Source organism: Musa acuminata, chromosome BXJ3-9 (assembly GCF_036884655.1).
Source record: "Musa acuminata AAA Group cultivar baxijiao chromosome BXJ3-9, Cavendish_Baxijiao_AAA, whole genome shotgun sequence".
Lineage (NCBI taxonomy): Eukaryota > Viridiplantae > Streptophyta > Magnoliopsida > Zingiberales > Musaceae > Musa > Musa acuminata.
In genome coordinates, this window is record NC_088357.1 from 11,172,706 (window position 1) to 11,193,296 (window position 20,591).

Consider the following 20,591-nt stretch of genomic DNA (forward strand, 5'->3'; position numbering starts at 1 on the left):
TCTCAACTGAAAATAGCACACGTGACAATACCAGATGAAAATAATAAAAATATAATTTTATTATCTTTATATTATTAATTTTATATAAATTTTCTTAATTGATTTTCTCTTGTCCTTCTTGTTCCAATCTACTTATTTATCGCTCGTTGCACCGGTTGATACTACTCGCCCGTTACATTTGTCGCTTGCTGCTTACCTATCACACTTGCTCATTCGTCGTTCGCTGCTCGTCTACCGCACCTGCTCACCCGTCACTTGGCCGTCACCCTTCTTTCCAACTTGCTTGTCAAAAATTTTTACTGTATGTAAAAATTGCTACTATGATTATTATGTTATATATATATATATATATATATATATATATATATAATTATAATTTTACTACAGATGTAGTAAGAAAGTGTCATCTGTAAATAACTTCCAACAAAAATAAAAGATCGATAGGAAATTACCACTATGAGTCAAACTCCAATGAGGCATGACAAAGTTCGTGAACCAATAAGCATATAAGCTTTTGTCATCGTTATCGCCTTCACGTCGGTATAAGCTCATATAAGCAAATGAACCAACTTAAGTGTAATTTTTGTTGGCTTGCAATATCTCTGCTTACAGTTGCGATATCTCGATCCGATGAGTCTCATACAAACAAAGTTACAAGGAGAAAGCAAATGTACAAAAGTATTCTATGAGCTCCGCAACAAATGACACAAAACGATAGATCTACTTTTTCTTTCAAAGATGATTGGAAATAGCACATCAATTTCAGCAATGTGTTGATGTTGCCACATATTTTTATTTTGTCATGCCACCTTGCAAATGAAATAAGATTTTTCATCCAACACGAACACTTCGATTTCATACAAGAAAATGAGAGAAAAAAAATAATTTCTCATAATTTCATTTTTTTTAAAAAGTGGATGCAGCCAACGAGTGATGGGTGAGTAGGAGTGAGCAGGTATAACGAGCAAGCGAGTGTAGTGAATGAGTAGGTACGACGGGCGAGCAGGTGTGGCGGGGAGCGACGGGTGAGTAGGTGCGGTGGGTGAGCTAGTGTGACATGCAAGTGGTGGTCGAGCAAGTGCGGTGGACGAGTGGCATGCGATAGGTGCAACAGGCCAGTAGAATCAACAGGTGCGATGGGCGATAGGCGAGTAGGTTGGAATGAGGGGAAGAGAAAATCGATCAGAAAAATTTATATAAAATTAATAATTTAAAAATAATAAAATTATTATATTTTATTCTTTTCATTCATGTCCTTTTTACACGTGACAACTCGTGCGTTTTTTTTTATCGAAAAAATTAACGACGTAAGAAGAATTAAAGTTAAATATTTTATTTTCATAAATACAGGGATTCAATACTATTTTTAAAATATATGAATTAAAATACTAATCATAATTAATTATATGAGGTAATATGTAATTATCCTTCCAACAAATCTAAAATATGAAACAAGCATGATATATACGAAATAAAAGAAAATGATTGCTTATTGCTTAATTTAAAATTCTGAAATAGGCTCTAAGCATAACAATAAATTTAGTTATATAGTCTCAGTTGCGTCGCATTCTTCCTTTTATCAGTATCAAGCTAACACACCAACTCTATCTCTCTGTTTGCAACCTTACAAGTCATACCTAAATAAATTATAAAGAAGAATACAATGCAATGGATATTTTTGTTAAAGAGTCGGTCGAGAGTGTGGAGCTGCGGATTTTTCACTCGTGTCAACTTCCATCACGGGATCAATTTGCAATGGAAAACGATAAATTAAAAAGATAATATCTTTGAGATTCCAATTTCATTTTTTATCCTAAATCTTTTTTATGGAAACGTTCAATTCAATTTAGAGGCACTCATGACAAATATAAGGTGGGAATTATTTAATTCCAACGCAACAACATTTGGTGTCTTGAAATAGTCTCCGACCACCTCACCTTCTTCCCTCTTATTGTTCGTCTCCTATCGATCCACCGATCTCCCTACTCCTCCTCCCTGCCGATCCCATCATCTCTCGACCGGCGGTGAAGCAGACCTCCCCCGTCCGCCACCATGAGCTCCTTCTCCGGCAACAGCTCAGGTCGCGCCCCCTCATCCGCCGCCTCCTTCGACTCCTACAAGTTCGACTTCGGCCTCGCCGGATCCGCCCGGGGCTCGGCCGCCCGTCCCCTCAAGGACCAGAAACCCAGTCCCTACGTCGCCTCCTCCGCCCCCTCCTCCAAGCCCGCCGCCCCCGCCTGGTCCCACCAGCCCTCTCGGCCCTCGTGGACCCCCGCCGCGCCCGCGCCCTCCGGCGCCTCCGGCATCTCGAGATCTGGCAACCTCTCCAGCACCCCCGCTTCCATGGTCGGCGATATATTCGGCAAGAGCTGGGTGTCGGCCGCGCCCTCTTCCGCCAAATCTGGCCTCGCGATCCCCAAATCTGACCCTAATCTCTTCGGTGATCTCGTTGGATCCGCCCTCGGCCAGGGCCGTGGCGGATCTAGCAACGTTCCGTTGAAGTCCGCTGCTCACAAGAATACCTTCTCCATGGGCAATTTATCCGATTCCCTCCCTAGATCGACTAATCCTACCACCTCCGCGGCTGCTGCGGCCAACAGTACCCCAATGAGGTCTAGCAGCCTGGGATCTTCCGACGATCTTGGAAATTTCCCATTTTTTAATCAGCCTGGTCCTAAGATCGGGACTCCGATGGGTAGTGGTGGGCAACCGATGAAATCGACGGCTGGAGTCCCACCGACGAATGCTAAAAGGGATCCTTTTGGTTCGTTGGTTGATTTTGGATCAAAGCCCACTGCAAAAGCACCGATGTCGTCGGCAAATTCATCCAATATGAGCGGTGCCAGTCCCGGTGCTGATGATTTCTCTTTTGGCGCGTTCCAGAACGCCAATTCGACAAAAAAGAGCGACATTGGAATTAGTGGTGCCAGCTTTTCTTCTCCGCCACCACCACAACAGCCTACTCCCCCTAAAGCTGACACGGATCCATTGGACATGTTCTTCTCTTCGTCTGCAGCTGCTGCTCCTGCTGCTGGAGTCGCCTCAGAGGCATCAGGGAGCCAGCAATTCTCTGAAATGAATGATTGGGACCTGGGTTCTGAGTTTGGAGGACATGACACTGGTGGGTCAACGATGGAGCTTGAGGGCCTGCCGCCACCACCCTCAGGCGTCACAGCACCAGCTGCAAAGACCAAGGGATTGGATAATTACAAGCAGGGCCAATTTGCTGATGCTATCAAGTGGCTTTCATGGGCAGTTGTGCTTTTGGAGAAATCTGGGGACAATGATTCAATGGCTGAGGTCTTATCTTGCAGAGCCTCGTGCTACAAAGAAGTTGGCGAATATAAGAAGGCTGTGGCTGACTGCTCGAAGGTGTATTGAAATCTTCAATCTCAATCTTTCAAGCTTTATTTTTGTGAATAATGCATCCTAACTATTGCTGGTTTTGTAGGTGTTAGAGAAAGATACGGCAAATGTCTTAATGCTAGTACAACGAGCACTTTTGTACGAGAGTATGGAAAAATACAAACTTGGTGCTGAAGATTTGAGGATGGTCCTGAAAATCGACCCTGGTAATAGGCTTGCAAGAAGTACAATCCACCGTTTAAATAAATTTGCTGATTAAGATCAATTTGGAGGTCTTGCCCTGCGTCTTGTTTTATTAAATTAGTTGAAAATATAAATTTGTAAGGTTTTTTATTGCTTTTCAATTGGTAAGTTGATTTGGGGATAATTATATATTTGTTGCATGGAAGTGGTGTCATTCTCAATAATTAATCTGAAAACTTTACATGTTTTGCATGTATGTTTGATACTATTAAACTTTTCTGTTTTTATGGTTCTGTTTCTATGCTATAGGCCACATTTTTCTTGATTATAATTGTACTGTGTAACATAATAACAGCTTATTACTTTAGCTGTCGTAAGACATAATTATCCTGTTGCGGATTGGGTTTTGATGAAAATGGTTTTTTAATATTTGCAGCATGCTTATAAAAATCACATGATTTTGCTTCTTAAAGAATATACCTGCAAATCTGGGGCTATGATGTTTAATGATGCTTGCCTGGTCCCATGACCATCATTTAGTAACTATGGTATTAGGAGATAATAACCAAAAGATTGAAGAACATGGCTAAAGTTTTAAAACTCAGATCAGTCATCCTTTAACCTTGATATTGTGGAACAAAGGTTCCTCGAAATTGGAACAAATGTGGACAGCTTGAAATGGGCAATCCTACATGAGATCAGATTGGTTAATTCTTACTAATCCAGTTTGAATCTTTTTTGTTTTCTTTATGTTCTTTTGAAGTTAGTTTATTTTCTCAGAAAGATTCCTTTTTCAAATAAAAAGTAAAAGAAACAGAAAACTCTCAACTGCCAGTTGACATCAATAAGTGTCACCAGCATCGATCTATTGTCATAAGGTAGTTGGCAAGTGGAAGAAGTAAAAAAGGCAAAATCAGAAGATTCAGCTGCCAAATCCAGTTGAAGGTAACGCTAATAAGTATAACAACAACAACATCAAAATCGTAATGTCCCAACTATTTGGGATCGACTACATAGAAAATTTTCTTTTGCCACCATTGAGCTAGGTAGAAAGCCTTATATCGAATTTTTATTTATAATTTTTAATAAAATCTTTTTAGGTCTTCCTAATTGTTTCATGTTTTCTAGCTACACCAATATTAGTCTCCTTAGCATATGACAATACCATCTTAAGTAATTCTTCCTTGTTTTATCCTTTTATATCATACAAAACTCCTGAAGTCTCTCTCCATGTTAATCATTCAGTTTTTATTCTATGAATAATATCTTCATCAATTTTTTAGTTGAATAATCGATCCAACACACCTAAAACTTTTTTATCTGACTTTACTCCGAGTACTATTAAAATTGTATCTTATAAATTCAATCTTAGACAATCTAAAATCTTTGGTTTTCAAGATCGGTCTCCATAATTTAAATTCTAAATGAATTTTGTTTAAACTCTCATGATCTAAAACAATCTTATCAGCAAATGAAGATAAACCAAGAAGTTCTACCCCATATATGATTTTAATTTAGATCGTTGATATAATCCTTTATGCTAATGGAAAACTTACTGGACACTCCTTGAAGTTATAATACTAGTGACTATGCTATCATACATATCCCCTATTATACTAGTGAAATTCCCATCATAAATTTACAAAAGGGTCAGATTCAAAAGAATAATGACACCCAAGTTGTTAGAGTGCCTGCCAACTGTAAATGCTCATGTTCTTTTGCTACTGAAGATTAGCCAAGAACTTGGGAAACATCACCGATACAAGGTTGTGGATTCATTATTTTGCAAGATTATATGGGTTTTCTCTTAAGCAATTTAAAGAACCTATGACTTCCATACTATTTTTATTTTTTCACTGAAGAGACCTGGAATTGCATTTCTGAAGGAGACAATAATTTGGATCCATTGGAGGATCATAAAAATTGGTGCTATAGCAGTTTTACGAGTTGAGTTTTGAGATAGACGTGAAGTTCTCTCCTAGTATTTTTGTTTTAAATCCCATTAGACCTAGTTTTTGTATTCCTGCCATCTCCTGTTAGTAATTCTGGATAAATGGTTCGAGTTCCTCTTTCTTTATCTAGTTTAAGTTAGAAGAATTGTTTTTAAGTTTCTGGAAAATTTATGGATTCCGATTGGATTATGCATCATTAGACATCCAATTTTGCATCACATGAAAGATTTAGTGAAAAAAGTTCGTTTTCATGATGAGATATGTTGTGAAACGTTCAATTGTTAAATACATCTTAAAAAATATTTGCAGTATCTGTAAGTGATGATGCTGCCAGATCAAATTGCATATTCATTTGAACAAATTTTGGTACATTTTACTTGACTAGATGGTAGGACTTTTCATAGAACTCTGCACAGAGTCTCCTGTGGGTTTAGTTACAAAATGAACATGCATCTGAGTGATACCTTTCATCATGACTAATTGTTTCTTGAATTGATCATGATATAGTTGTGAATGGTCCACAAGTATGTCTAATCTGTTTCGGCAAGACTTACACATTGTAGAGAATGATCGAAACGATCATTCAGTGATGGGAGGCCTTCTCTGTAATGGTAAGATCTCTCCATGATCACCCTACAAACCTATGCATTCTATAACTTGGATTTTTTTTTACTACTGGTTATTTACTCGGATCATCCTTCGTCGTCGTCCAAGGTTTATATTATACTTGATCTCTCGTTCCCATTGTTTGGCACCTAAAATGCATGCTTGCCTCTTTCTAGCCTATCAAAATATGTTAGACCTCTGTAATTTGACAATCTCACTATAGCATAATATTGTCACAGTCATAAAGTTGTCTGTTGCCACAATATCAACCTTTTTGAATGATTCGATTAGAAGATCACCAACAATTAGATTGCCTCAATCATGTAATTACTTAATTTTTCAAACAAAGACAATGATACTGGAGACTTGTATCTCTTTCCCCTGCCAAATCATCAATATGCCGACGACTTCCATATCTTAATATTTTCAGCATATCCTGCTTAATATTGATTTTTTTTTTGCAAAAGATTTATTGAAACTTCGACCAGATGGTAAGAAGATAACTCTTAGGAAAAAGAATCCACCCACTAAACAGAAGATCTATCTTGCGAGAGCAGTGCAAGAGATTTTGTAAATGTAAGAACATTTATGATAAACCATACAAGAAGATAACTAAAAAGCAGAAAACTCAGGTAAGTAATCATAGGTTGCATAGAGGTTCTGTGCATTTAGAAAAGAATCTCTATATGAACATTGAAGAAGCCAGAAGCTATAACAGCTTGAAGGCCAACTTTAATGGCCAAAACTTCACATTACAAAGGTGGTTAGTCTTGAATACAATAATGATTGATAGATCTCAAATATCTATCTATAAATTTTCTACACAAATGCTTGTATTTATTGACTTCCTACTTTTTTAAATAACCACAATGATACAAAAGAATAAAAGAAATATAACTTGAACACTGCACAAGAGATCCCCATGAAGCAGTGCTGCATGATAACACATTTACAACATAATGGAATGTTAAACCCCATATTTTCTTCTGGAATTGCGAGCACATCCGATGCTAAAAGCTGTCAGTCAATGATTGAGACTGCTTCTGAGTCGGGCTGACACTGCTGCCGCGGCTAATCTTGAACACCTCCATGGCCTTCTGTATTTCCATTTTCATAGCACTGTCGACACTCCCTGCGGAAATTCTTCTGTGAGACTTCTGAAGATGGAGTTTGAGTGAGCTTGTGCTCAGACCAGCATTCTTTCCACAGATCGGGCACACCTTCATCACAGGTCTCTTGTGCTGCCAATTCATAGAAGTTTTTCCGTGTATCCTTCTATCAAGATCTAACAGAATTTTGGCAAAGCCATCGTTCGGCTGAGCTCGGCGGTGAACCTTCTTCAGCGTGTTCCATGCTTCAGATAGTGTGTATCCCCTGAAAATAAAGTTGCACACAAATTTCTTAGACTTGAATCGGCATAGCAGCAGATACACCATACCAGATGTTTTCTCACTTTCTTAGCATTAAGTAAGCAAGGACGACAGTTGCACTGCGACTTTTTCCCTCAAAACAGTGAACCAAAACTTTTCCTCCAGAATGCTCAACATGATCAATGAAATCTGAAGCCTCCTCAAAGATATCACTGATGTCTGTATCCTCTTCATCACCTATCTGGATATGCCATGAGTTTGTGGTCAGACAAATGATTTCAATGGTTGCTTGCATAGGCTCAAGACATTTATTACTCTATAAACACATTAGAGATGAAGAATAAGATAAAGAGACCTTTCCCAGATAAAAGCTAAAACATTTCCTGACTGTTAATCCCAACATTCATCAAGTTATTAAAGATGAAAACTTTCAGAGAAGATAAAAAAGAACAAAATAAGAAGCATAAATAAACAAGTTATATCAGATGACAGAAAGGAAGCCACTCATATCCTCTGTTTCCTCGAGTACAATGACAAAATGAAAAGGCAAAATTCATAACTTAATGGATGTCATCACTTCATTTCGGTAAAGTTGGCCTTTGAGAAGTCATCAATTTAATATATCAACTCTAAATTCCACTTTTTTACCACTCAAGTAAAATTGTCCACTAGCATGAAGCGAATCCTAAAAGATCAAAGATGACATGAGCAAGGACTACATGAAATCCGAGTGTAATGACCCATAATTCCCAGGGAATAAACCATTTTTTACCACCCTAGATATCTTCCTAGAAGTGTCATTTAACATATTAAATACATATAAGAAAGACCTACCGAGAAGTTCTTGTACTGAAAAAGGTCCGGATATTGAGATTCTGACTGTCCAGTCTCATTCGAACACAAGCAGAGAATATGTGTGATGCCCAAGTATTGAAGGGTGTACATTGACCTTGCAGCAAGAGCCCCACCAATAAACAAGTTATTTGTAACAAGAGATGGCCTCTCTGTACTTGCCGCATCAGAAATCAGAGCTATCCTTTCGAGTATATGTTCAAGTCGGACCTGAAAAAGAACAAACGACAAGGTTAAGGGAAGGGAATGAAACAGGTAAAGAAGCTCTACAGTTTACCTTCAACTCGTAAGCATCAACAGCAATATTATTATCACTGCCCTCAAAGAATCCTGTATTGAAATTCTTTTCCTGGCAAAACTTAACCACATCTGCTCGAAGCAGTCCATTCCACAACTCAATCTCTTTGTTCAGTTCAGCGTCTACCTAAAATGAGCAACATACATTAGCAAAGTGCTGGATATATATATATATATATATATATATATATATATATATATATATATATGAAGTATACATCAGACAGTTGTAAGGAATCTCAATACTGCATAGAAATGATTTAGAAAAAACTACAACAGAATTTTATGGAAAACAACAAAATAGATACAAACAGAATGATCCTGAGCAGATAAGAACAATGAGCAAGTCCAAAGATGCCAAAGGCTACTAATACATTCAAACACAGATATACAAAGACAAATTTGGAAACAGGAAAGTTCTTAGGACTAAGAAGTCTGATGTATAGTTTATTAAACGATAATAAAGAGAATCAGGCAAATTCTAGTTGCATTTTATTTTGTTTCACAAACATATTGATCATGCTTATAAAAAATGAAGCCACATAATGCAGGAAACTAGATTTAGCAGCAGGATTTGCTATTTTTCTTATTATGGTCAACAAAGAGGGATGACTTTTAAAAAATTCCTAACCTTTGCAAATTTGTGAAAGTCACGAAGCTTCATTGTCAATCGAAGACTATGAGAATGTTCTTCACTTCCTTTGAAGTACCTCCCATTCCAGTTTTCACGAGAAACGGGAGAAATCGATTCAGGACTTCCCCGTGATCCTGCGGATGAAGATTTTGTAGTAGCTTTCTGCAATGTGGAGTCAGTTGATTCCACACTTACTTCATTTGCAATGTGTTGCTTGCATGCAGGTGAGGGAGTACTGTAACCAAATCCAGCTGAGTGAGATGGTGAATCCAAAGTGCCCATATCATCTCTGTCAGACTCTCCAGAACTTTTACTAATTATTGACAGAAACACTCGTAGAAGGCCATCCAATTTCTGGTAGAGGGTAAGGAGAAATAAATGAAAACTTTGAAGGTCCCTGAGAGCTGCACGAAATCCTCCTCGAAACTCATGAACAACAGCTGCCATGTCGGTATCATCAAGGGAAGAACATGAATCACTGACTGAATTAGCCTCACCAGGTCCAGGATGTCCCAGTCTACCTCCAGATATCTCATATAACAGGTTGGAAGAGTAGTCTACATTGTTAAGTAAGAGTTCGATGAGTTTTGGATATCTTTCATGATCTTTTGCACGTTTTCCTGCAGGTGGTCGTCGAGGAACCCCAGAGTCAATGGCCACAACATGAAAATCACCATTGCTGTCATTATTCACTATTTCTTTCTTCACCAATTTGTTGCTGAACTCATAAAAAACATCTGAGCTCTGACATGAAGGTTCAGAGGTAGGGGGAACCATTCTTCTCTCTTTCTGTAGAAACCTTGTTACCTGTGGTGCATAACTTCTAGCAGCAGAACTCTCTTCATGCAGTGCATCCATATTCCCAGATGTCACCTTATCGGCAATTAAGAGATTTGCATAATTGCCGCGCCACCCTAGTTGACGGCAAGGGAGTCTATCCTCATTTCTAAGTATAAGGTCTAACATCAGAACCCTGCCAAGTGCTGCAGCAGCCCTCATAGCGGCTTCCCGATTTTGAAATGCATTTGAACTCTCAAGAAGAGGGGAGCCATGCACATAACTAGAATACAAAACAAAAGGATATGAGAAAATCTAACAAAATATAAATAATTAATCAAAGATGCAGAAGGTGCTCATACTTCATCAGGAAGAGGCATCGACTCAATTCAAGAGCTTCTAACAACTCTGAACAAGTTATTTCACCAACTTCATCTCCAGCTGAAACTGCTGCATCTCGTGCTTTTTCTGTAGCATACTTAATCCGATGCCATTCAGGGTTAGAATTATGTACCACTCTTGCCTGCATTCAGTTACAAGAATGCCACATATAATTATTTGTTATGAAAAGAAAGGCTTTTAATGATAAAGGTAAAGGTATACACCTGAGGTGTATGCACTCCAAGCCATTTCCCAAATTCATAACCCAAGCGCTCTGACTGTGTGGCCATCCTGGAGGATGCAATCTTTATAACTGCTGCTGCTTCATGTGTTGATAGATCAGCACTAGAGCTGAACAAAGCAAAGAAAACAACTCCTCCAGAATTGACAGTCACCTGTAACAGATCATAAGTGTTACAAGACGAGACATACCTGAAACACTGAAATAGCTCGTAACCTGGTGCCACTATATAAGAATAATTAGCAGACATTCTACTGAGGTCCATTGCTGTGAAAGAGATCTCAAGCGTTAAGCTGGATTCATCTGCCTTGTGTCTCATGACTGGATTATGACATAGAACAAAATATATATGATCACATCATCAATTCCTATTTTACAGTTTGGGAGACTGCTAACTGAAGTTTGAGCATTTGGTAGTGAATTTGAATCTTTTCTAAACCATCACTAGCTAAGCAATTGAACATACAAAGGAAACAAAAGGCAAAGATGTCCTGTAAATTTGTACAAAAGAAACAAAATTTACTTAACTTGCAACCAACAAATATCTGACAAAACTGAGCACAAATAAGCAGGTAGCATTCAAAATCAAATTGCATCTCCAGCGGACAGTAGCAAATGCTGAAGATGCACTGTGTTGGTGCTGAGGCTAAAGACATGGAATGACAAGTGTGATTTGATTGTTAATTCTCTGGGGCCTTAGAAAATTCTGTCTAGCAAAATGGAAACCCACCAGCCTACTAAAATTTATGCTTGTGTTAAAATTTGACCATCCTAGCTAAAGTTCTCTCCAGTTCAAGGTAAACTAAGTCCATCCAAGGAATAAGCCAACAAAAACTCAAAAGCCTTATTTCTGGAAAAATCACAATAAAAGAGAAAAGAAAAGATGGTAAAACTTGATTCTCATGACAAAATAGACCGCTGATAGCCTCATGCATAAGGATGCAGCTTGATCAATGTACCTCCATAGCCTTGTTCATTTCATCCTCAGATTGCTCACTGCTGCTTGTATGCTCTGTATGATGCAGAGATGACAAAGCATCCCAGGAGAAGTTACTGGTTTCAATGTCCAAAACAGAAGCATTTCCTAGTCTTCCCCACAAACTCATTTCTGGAGGTTCGCCACATCTTTGTTTATTAAGTAAATCACAACTTAATTCTTGCATATCTGGTATTTCAATACTGTCAAAAGAAAATCAAGCACAACAAAAATATTTTAGTATTTCTAGTGTGACAAGATTAATGACATATGGGAAAATGTGAGCATTTGTCAGCCATCATTTTAAGTATATACTTAAACTGTTAGGGTCAAACGAACCAAGCCCTATGATAGATCTAGTTTTCATAATCAATAGAATGATCTAACCGACCAGTATGTGCCATCCATAAACATATTCTCAAAATTATTTATTTCAGTTAAAGCCAAAAGAACACATATTTTAGAATTTTTACAGAAAATGAACATTAAAGGCAGTATACAATTCCATCAGCTGGACAGCATACTCTTATTGATATAACTTCATAACAATAGAATAGTCATGCTAAAAGGCTTATTTTAAACTATTTTATTTTGAGCAAGCTTTGAGAAATCATCTTGCTAAGAGGCTCATCTTAAACTAGTTTATTTTGGCAAGCCCGATAAGGTCATTTCATGAAATACAATATTCTTTTCCATAGAACTAATACAAAAAAGGAAATCTTATGAAACAACTACCTAAAGGTTCTTCCACATCTCAGAATTCTGAAAGAATAAGAAAAAGGTTCCACCGAGTACATCTTCAAGTCATCATTTAGTTTCTTTAAAAAGATCACACATCAGACAGTAAAATCTGGAACAAACAAGTAAAATGTTATTGTTTTCACATGAACCACAACATAACAGGTTGTTGAATCAAGATCATAGGTAACAGAGGTGCTCGCCATGAATGAAGCATTCATTTAGAAGAGCTTTTAAAGAAAGAACGAACTAAAATTCTAGTTCCCAGAGTGTTTATACAATGGAAATCCTCAATGATCATAAGGCCATGTCAATATCAAGACACCCCTCGATGTCCTACATCAACACCTTGTTCATATCTCCCACGTTCTGTTACTGTATAGGTTTGGAGGTGCAAGTCTTAGTCAGACTAGCACTATATTGCAGAAGTCTAATCCAATCTTTGTCCACTTAGGGAATACTAACACAATCCAAGCTCAGTCAACAAAACTTGCACCAAGAGATTGATGACTCAAAGGAGGTATTCTAGACTTATGGGACTCCTAGTTGAGGTCTAAGAAAACTGGCCAACCAGGCTTCGTCACCAGCCTTGGGCAACCAGCAACTAAGAATTATAAGAGAAACCAAAATGGCATGAAGTTAGTCATCTCTCATGAGTTATATATCTCTAAGATGGCTCATTGGGATATAGGCCTGGTGGATTGCTATACCCTATGTAATACCATTTGTACCAGAGTTGATCCTTTTCCTGCAAGTGAACTAATGTCAGGGCTACCTTTCTCCTAATGCAATAGAAAAACTGTTCCATTTTGAAAATCCAAGTTGCAAGATCCTCAACATGAAACTTTACAAAGTAGATTCAAATTTGATAATGAGTGATATAATTAGCATAGTTATCAGAACCAAACTGGAAACCAACCCAGTCAAGCCTTGGGTCACTGAGTCACTAGTCGAATTGGTTGGTCAATTGGTCGAACTACATGTTTAATTAAAAAATATCTTAAAATATATAAATATTTTAAAATTATATACAGTAAAATATAAAATATCAAAACTAATTTAAAAAATATTGTATAGAAAATGATAAGAATGATAATATCAACCAACATTATAAACAGAAACATTAGTGGTAATTAACACTAAACCGGATCAGTTTTAACCTGTTTCTCACAACAACCTTAATTTTTGACATAAATGCACTCTTAAATAAATAATAAAAAAAATAAGTCAAGGATAATTAAGTGATCCTTAACTATATTACAAAACCAAATCAGTTTTATGTGACTGATTTATAAGGGTTATCCAAACATTGGCCAGGTCAATCAGTTCATTCTAATTTCTCAACACATCCAATCAAATAATTGAATTGGACCATTTAATGGTTTGGTTCTCAGTTTTTCCGGTCTGACCACCCAGTTCGACCAGGTTCTGATTAGTGATAACTATGATAATTAGTCCTGACTCGGTTCTAGGTATACCTAACTTAGAATGGAACCGAATGAGGCTCTGATTCCAATTTCAAACCAAAACCACCTATTTCATTTTTTTTATTTCTGAAAATACCCCTCTAATTAGTCATTTATTAAGCTATTAGAAGGGGCAGATTCATCATTTGGAGGGACATTTGATCGTTTAGTTTTTTGAATTTTTTTGCCTGGTTTGGGACCAAATCGGATGCACGGTTTTGGTTCTAGTTCCAAATTCTAGGAACCAAAATCGAACCGCCAGAACCTAGTTCTTATTCAGTTCGAAACTATCAAACCATTGACCCATTTTGGTTCAGATCAAGATTCTTGATCGGTTCGGTTCCTTTTTGGTTTTGGTTTTGGTTTTGGTTTGAACCGAACCGTGGTGGTTGGGTCTAGATATAATGTAGTTCTACTTGTTTCTACAGTATGATAAAAGAATGATATCAACGAATCCATTACGAGTTTCACAAGTGTTCTCACCCTATTGAGAATTTATAAGAGCCACTGGTTACCTTCCTTAACCTCCACAAGTAATATTTCATAACTGCTATGTCGATCCTTGAAGGTCGAGAGGTTCAAGTGGCATGTCAAAGTTGAATTCTATATTCTAGTCATCGGGTTAAATATCATGTATGCTATCTATACTATTGACAGCCACTCTCTAAGCCTGCCAAACAAGTCAAAGGACCAAGAACATCATGTTGTTGTAAATATTGCATCCAAGCTATAGTTGGAGACTTGGAGTAATGAGGTGTTATCAAAACCCAAGTTTATCATGTACATGCCACCACATGATAAGACACCACTCTGACTCTGATATAACCAGACATATGGTGGGAGCCAACCTCCTCTTCAAATTCTACCGCCGATGTCAATACAACAATAGTCTTGCATTGTCTGAATATGTAAGATTAACTAACAATGGCCTGAAAAATACCTTCATTCATGCTTTTATCTTTTGGATTCGTGAAGATATTGGCAGACAATATGATTTTAGATTAAATTATTAATACAGGCATTAACCTGATCTTATCCAATTTGTATATTTATAATTTGAGTGGTGACCTCCCCAAATTAATTATTGAAATAAGTCATCATCCACATTGAATTCTTATGGTCATCATTGTTGGAGGATTGTTAGAGGAATGAGCCAACATTATGGCATGTGTAGATCACTTCAACCTTTGGTTTAAGACCAAACTGATGGGATTTATCACCGGATATCAAACATCACCTCACTTTGAGGGAAGATGATAATCTCTATAAGATAAATAGGAAGAGAAGAAGACTGAGAGAAAGATCAGAGAGAAAATAAAGAATGAAGAAAATTTAAGAAGTATATAGTCGAATAAAAGTTCAAATATATCCAAGGTGCTACAACCATATATACAAAGACTACTTGGATTCTGTAGTTTTTAAACTAGCTAGGACATAAACATGAGTTTGGATTGAAATATACTTGATAGAAGTCAATGTTGCACTCTCCTTAGTCAAAACCCCATTGGGTGATTAAGTTGGGTAGCTCTCATGTTGGAGGTGGCATCCTTCTCTAAGCTGGAGCCCCCATGTAGGGTATCTATCTCGAATATGTTGACTATTATATAATCAAAAGGATTCAAAAGCACCATTTTGGATTTTCCTTTGAGTTCTTAACCCTCTATGTTGATCGGAGGTCTTAGCATCTTTGGTTTGAACTGGGACTGATCTAATATACAAAATCAAGCTCAAATAATTATCCTTATTGATCAAGCAAGCTAGCCTCACTCTCATTCCAAGTAGGAGGTAGCCTAGTTGGCTAGTCAAATTTTGATTAAACACAGATGCAATAGACATTTACAAACACATCCAAGCAGGATGAAACGGCAGATATGGCAAAACAACCCTCTCCTCTAGTTACTCTGACCAAGTAAAAGGTCCTTAGAGCATCCAACCAATTATATGGGTTCAGTTGGCCACTTAGCTTACCCAGCCAAGCCTTCCCCTTTGTTCTTAGCTTAGCTACCCAAGTCTTCAGTTTTGTTCTTAGCTTAGCCGGCCAAGGCTCCCCCTTTGTCAAGCCTACACACTAATGTAAGACCCTTTCTTGATGGGTACAATGATCCAATGGCTGCAATCAAATATATCATGACATTTAATAGATCACAAAAAAATTATTGATAATCCAAAATAAGCGATTACAAAATAATAAAATGGAGAAGACAGGCTTGTTAATTCAAAGCCACCTTATTCAGAAAAATACAAAAGATCCTGTTCTAATTCTGAGTATCAAGAATATTCTCACAAGATTCTTTAAAGATAACTTTTAAACATATGGCTAAATATAAAAAATAGACATCAGTCAGGTTTGTTGTTTCCAAACAAAGCCAATGTAAATCCATTTTGTAAGAATAGCATACTTCAGACTTCAGAAAAAAGAACTAATAATGAAACCAAGAAGTTTGAAGCTTCTTTGTGTTTAGTTGCAAAGAAAATATGGATGAGAAGGGGAACAAAAAATGCACAATCAGAAACCATACGTACATGAGTAGCATGATTCTCTATCATATTTTCACCAACTTAAATAGGTGAAATGGCATGAAAATTTACTTTATGTGTATGCTTTTCTTTTACGTAAACAAGATATTTTCCCTCCGCAAAAAATTAAACAGGATGTTTTGCAATCTCTTACACGGTGGCGGACAAAATCTACGTTACCAAATGAATGCTATCTAGAATATTGAAGTTATATAAGTAAATATCTTTAAAACGAGATACATCTCATCAAATATTGAACCAAGAAAAATCTTAATCACCATCATCGTACTATAAGCGGTACCTTCGCTGACGATTAGTAATCGGGCACGCATCAGACATTGTTTCACTCTTGGGATGCCGGTGCGGGAAGCCTGACGGCGGGAATCGCCCGCTTCGCTTACGGACCAGCGCTACCCATTTCTCAACTGATCCAGTTAAATCTCCCCACAGCAAAGAAATCACCTGTACAGATCCGACCAGAACAAACAAACAAAAAGAAAAAAAGAAAACCAAAAGTATCAAGAACGAGAACGATCTTGCCAACTGAAACAATCATGTAGTAACCACGCACGCTTACACGAGAAGAGAGTATGCGCTCCCTCTCTCCGTCGATTTCCTGCAAGAAATATGAGATTTTTCATCACGATAAAGCACAAAAATCCGATTTTGGAACAAGATTTCTTGATTCAGACCAAGAAAGAACAGTCGGACGAAATAATTACCGGAAAGAAAAGTCCCTTTGGGGTGATGATGGGAGGGAAGAGCTTCTCTTCCTTTTGCTCCTCTTCTGCCATGACAAGGGGGAGTGGCGTCTGGGATCTTGATGGTGATTTACTTCGCCTTTTCTCCCGTTTCTTTTTTAAATCTCTCCCCTTCGGATTCAAAAGCAAGGGGCCAACGAAGGCAACGGCAGGGAGAAGACCCCCACCTTTTCCCGGGAGAAAGTGGTACGATTCCCTTGTCAAAACCGGGGATGGCGGAGAGAGTAGACTTTACAGTACTGTGTACGCAGCAAACTACTCGAGAACTCCCGGAAACCTAAAGATAAAGAAACGCTCTCAAAATGTAGCCGATTTCGAATGGCAAATGTGCTACCAAACCCTCGTCCGATGAACTCCGAAGTCAATGCCAAAGAGTGGGGCAAACGAGGGAGTTTATTAGTTCGTAGTTGTCGTACCTTCCGCTTTATGCGGCCTTTTATATTAACTGTATATGGTGGATGTCCCTTTTTGTGAGATTAAATCTATAGGCTATATTTATTGCAAAGCGTTTGTACTGATGATAGCAAAATGAAATAGTAGTTTAAGTTTCTCATATTTTGAGTGTGTTGATTTTTCAAGCACTGAGACTTCTTTCTTAATAGCAACTTTTGTTTCTTTTTAAAAAATAAAATAATAGTTTGTAGAATAAAAACTGTAGTTTATTTGGGAGTTTCAGGTGGAGTGTGTGTCCATCTTTCACTTAATTTTTTTTTTTACGTTAAGCGTAGATTAGTATGTTATAATTTAATATTATCTTATAGGTTTTTCTTAAGGCGATCGTCGTTTATAAAATTAACTGATTTATATGTAAAATAGTAGAACTATAATATTTTTAGTCCTTTTAAAAAAATAGTATAAGTTAAGTGGTTAAATTAAATCAAAAATTCGAACCCCGGAAACTAAATGGGTCTAAATTGATTTGATTCGAATTTATTCTTTCAACTTTGATAATTGATAAGGTCATTTAATGCCACATTGAGAAGTGAGAAAATCAAGAGCTCATAAGTCGATCGTGCTTCCTTTATCCTCGAATGTACCTTTTGAAACTAAGTGATTCCGAAAAGATAAAATCATTTATTTAATCAATTTGAATCAAATCAAATTGAATCAATTTATTTGAAAAAAATATTTTTAAAATTACTTAAAATTACACCAAAACCAAATCAAGTAATTTAATATATATATATTAATTAATTAAAATTATAACTAGATTAATTAGTCTTGAATCGATTGGTTTAAACTAATCATGTTTGATTTGTTTAAACACGCCTAATTGCATCGATTTTTTTTATATCAAGATTGTTTTAGGATATAAAAATTTAAAATATTATGGATATCATCATAACGTAATATGACATAAGAGATTAAGAAATTACAAGGCATTGATATAATTAGTCTTAGATCAACTACGGATAAAATCCATATGAGTCGTAACTCAATCCATCTTCTTAAATTATCCTTTATTGGGTAGAGACGTTAATAATCAATTATAATACCCTAATTAGTCTAACATTAGGATTGATCATATAACTTTAGGTTCATCAAATTAATTGGTTGGGACTTCGAATATGAAATTAGCCATTGTTACTTTGCAAATCCAAGTATACATCTCGCGTATTGGAAACTTGCATCCGATCCTCTCCTAAACAAAATAATCCCAAAATATAATTTTGCAATTAGCATTAAAAAAACATATTATCCATACAATTCTCGGTTATGCCATAACCAATGAGCAATAAAAACTAAATTTTGAAGACATAAAGAGACTCTATGACACCTTCTAACTAAGCTTTGATGAGTCAAATCATATGAATCATCTCTTGGGTAAATATGGGAAGAAAGATTCCAAAGCATAAAAAAGAAAAGGCCTCATTATAATTTCAATCGTACATTAAGTCACGATTTATGAAAATGAGAGATCAAATCATTATCAACACGAGTTGCCTTCCACAAAGTAGGGTTATAAATAAGCCAATTGTCCTTATCCTACCAAAATTATATTGAAATGTCATTCATTCCCTGTGAATTTTTTAAACCTCTTTGTTGCGTTGGCTTCCACTCAATAATTGGCATACTATGAGTACTATTTAATTATCACATGAAAATATTGTAGTTGTGATGAAAAGACAAACATATTAAACTTGTTGGGTCTGATACTATGTGATTATCACATGAAAACATATAATTATCACAGCCTGATGAGATGAGATGACTATCATATTGATTTTATTGGACTTTTTATAGTATCCTTTTCTTGTAAGCATCCACATCAGACGTAAACAAGATCATAATAATCACCCATAAACATCAAAGGGCCCCATTCTTCATTCACAATTAGACGCCAATGAGGTCAAATCGTCCACCTACAGCGAGCTGGTTGTGTTTGAGACTTCCAAGTAAACCTTATAGTATTCTTGCACATGCCGCCACCTGTACTTGCTTCGTATGGTATATTTGAGACAGGTCCTCAGCATAAAATTGGGATATTCTTGTGTGCCTTCATCTGTCCCCATCGTTACTATTGAAAGACAAAGAGACCCCTCCTCCATCAAATTGACCCTTGTAGCCCTCTCATTGGGATCATGCCCCCCATCAGTGGCAAACTAGTAAAGCAAAATTACTCTAAACAAAGATAATTATATCGATAATATTGGTGAACCTTATGCCATGACCGAAGAGTCCGTACGACTTGGTCCAATTGACGATGTCCAGGATCGTCCTAGGAATGAGGTCTTCACCTGATCGGGTCAAGCTCGGGATCGGTTGAGATGCGCCTCTTCAATGAGCTCGTCCGCCTTTGTTGTCGTCGGATTCCTGCACATCACCTAGGTCGAGATGGGGAGGGGAATCCTGACTTAGGCCCCTCCAAAGATTAAGTTAGTGAAATTCTTTTTGTTGAAGATCTTCTGCTCTTTGCCAGATGTTGGCAAAAGGCTTTTATTATAGTGCCTGAGGGTTGGTCGTACGTAACTTTTGCATGGCAGTCGACTTCCTGAGCGACGAGTTCATACCTTCGGACGTCCGTTGCCCGGGATGTGTAGAATGGTGCCATGCGACGTCGTCCCGACTAGTTTGTGTGGCCCCAAACGACGTGGGAGGAGAGTGATTGTTATCTTGAATTCTTGGTGGCATATTCGACATGGCGTTGCATCTTCCTCCCGAGGTTTTACGCTTGAGCTAGCATGGTGGGAGGTCGTGTCCACGTGACAGAATCCATAATATTCCCTATCATATAATGTTGGTAAAAAAATAAAGATCGTGGTATAAAAATCATTGCTGTATTTACATGATAATTTAAGATAACAGATATTAAAAATATAGAAATATGTCTCTCCTTGTAATGCTTGTTGCAATCAAAAACAGCCCACACGTTTGCCCAAGGGCAATATGGGTAATTTGGTCATACAAAGAATATGCCAAACGAAAGAACAAAAGCCTCACTGATACCTCCAGAAGTATTGAACGACCTGTGTC

General features: G+C 37.2%; 2 protein-coding genes across 3 annotated transcripts; one reads left to right on the forward strand and one right to left on the reverse strand.

Moving 5' to 3' along the window:
* Positions 1 to 1,912: 1,912 nt before the first annotated feature.
* Positions 1,913 to 3,805, forward strand: LOC103998081 (uncharacterized). The gene is made up of 2 exons (XM_009419472.3): positions 1,913 to 3,372; positions 3,452 to 3,805. The coding sequence occupies exons 1-2, from the start codon at positions 2,053 to 2,055 to the stop codon at positions 3,623 to 3,625; spliced, it is 1,494 nt and encodes a 497-aa protein (XP_009417747.2). The 5' UTR covers positions 1,913 to 2,052; the 3' UTR covers positions 3,626 to 3,805.
* Positions 3,806 to 6,800: 2,995 nt separating this feature from the next.
* Positions 6,801 to 17,461, reverse strand: LOC103998082 (dual specificity protein phosphatase PHS1). Of its 2 annotated transcripts, none has more exons than XM_009419473.3 (11): positions 17,079 to 17,461; positions 16,934 to 16,972; positions 16,658 to 16,818; positions 11,619 to 11,838; positions 10,643 to 10,813; positions 10,400 to 10,560; positions 9,258 to 10,320; positions 8,607 to 8,753; positions 8,312 to 8,539; positions 7,561 to 7,718; positions 6,801 to 7,481 (listed from the first exon to the last, which is right to left on the reverse strand). In XM_009419473.3, the coding sequence occupies exons 1-11, from the start codon at positions 17,148 to 17,150 to the stop codon at positions 7,118 to 7,120; spliced, it is 2,784 nt and encodes a 927-aa protein (XP_009417748.2). In that variant the 5' UTR covers positions 17,151 to 17,461; the 3' UTR covers positions 6,801 to 7,117. The 2 variants fall into 2 exon arrangements, with proteins under 2 accessions (XP_009417748.2, XP_065023431.1); XM_065167359.1 differs by having other exon boundaries at positions 6,972 to 7,481; positions 16,928 to 16,972; positions 17,079 to 17,299.
* Between the last annotated feature and the right edge of the window lie 3,130 nt (positions 17,462 to 20,591).

What these genes read in the sequence shown, in the direction of transcription:
- LOC103998082 (XM_065167359.1), bottom strand. Translation starts at nt 17,150, where the DNA reads ATGGCAGAAGAGGAGCAAAAGGAAGAGAAGCTCTTCCCTCCCATCATC. An exon ending in ATTACTAATCGTCAGCGAAG is followed by an intron (nt 11,839 to 16,657) that starts GTACCGCTTATA and finishes TTCTTTTGACAG; the next exon opens with TATTGAAATACCAGATATGC. An exon ending in CGATGCCTCTTCCTGATGAA is followed by an intron (nt 10,321 to 10,399) that starts GTATGAGCACCT and finishes TTTGTATTCTAG; the next exon opens with TTATGTGCATGGCTCCCCTC.
- LOC103998081 (XM_009419472.3), top strand. Translation starts at nt 2,053, where the DNA reads ATGAGCTCCTTCTCCGGCAACAGCTCAGGTCGCGCCCCCTCATCCGCC. An exon ending in CTGTGGCTGACTGCTCGAAG is followed by an intron (nt 3,373 to 3,451) that starts GTGTATTGAAAT and finishes CTGGTTTTGTAG; the next exon opens with GTGTTAGAGAAAGATACGGC.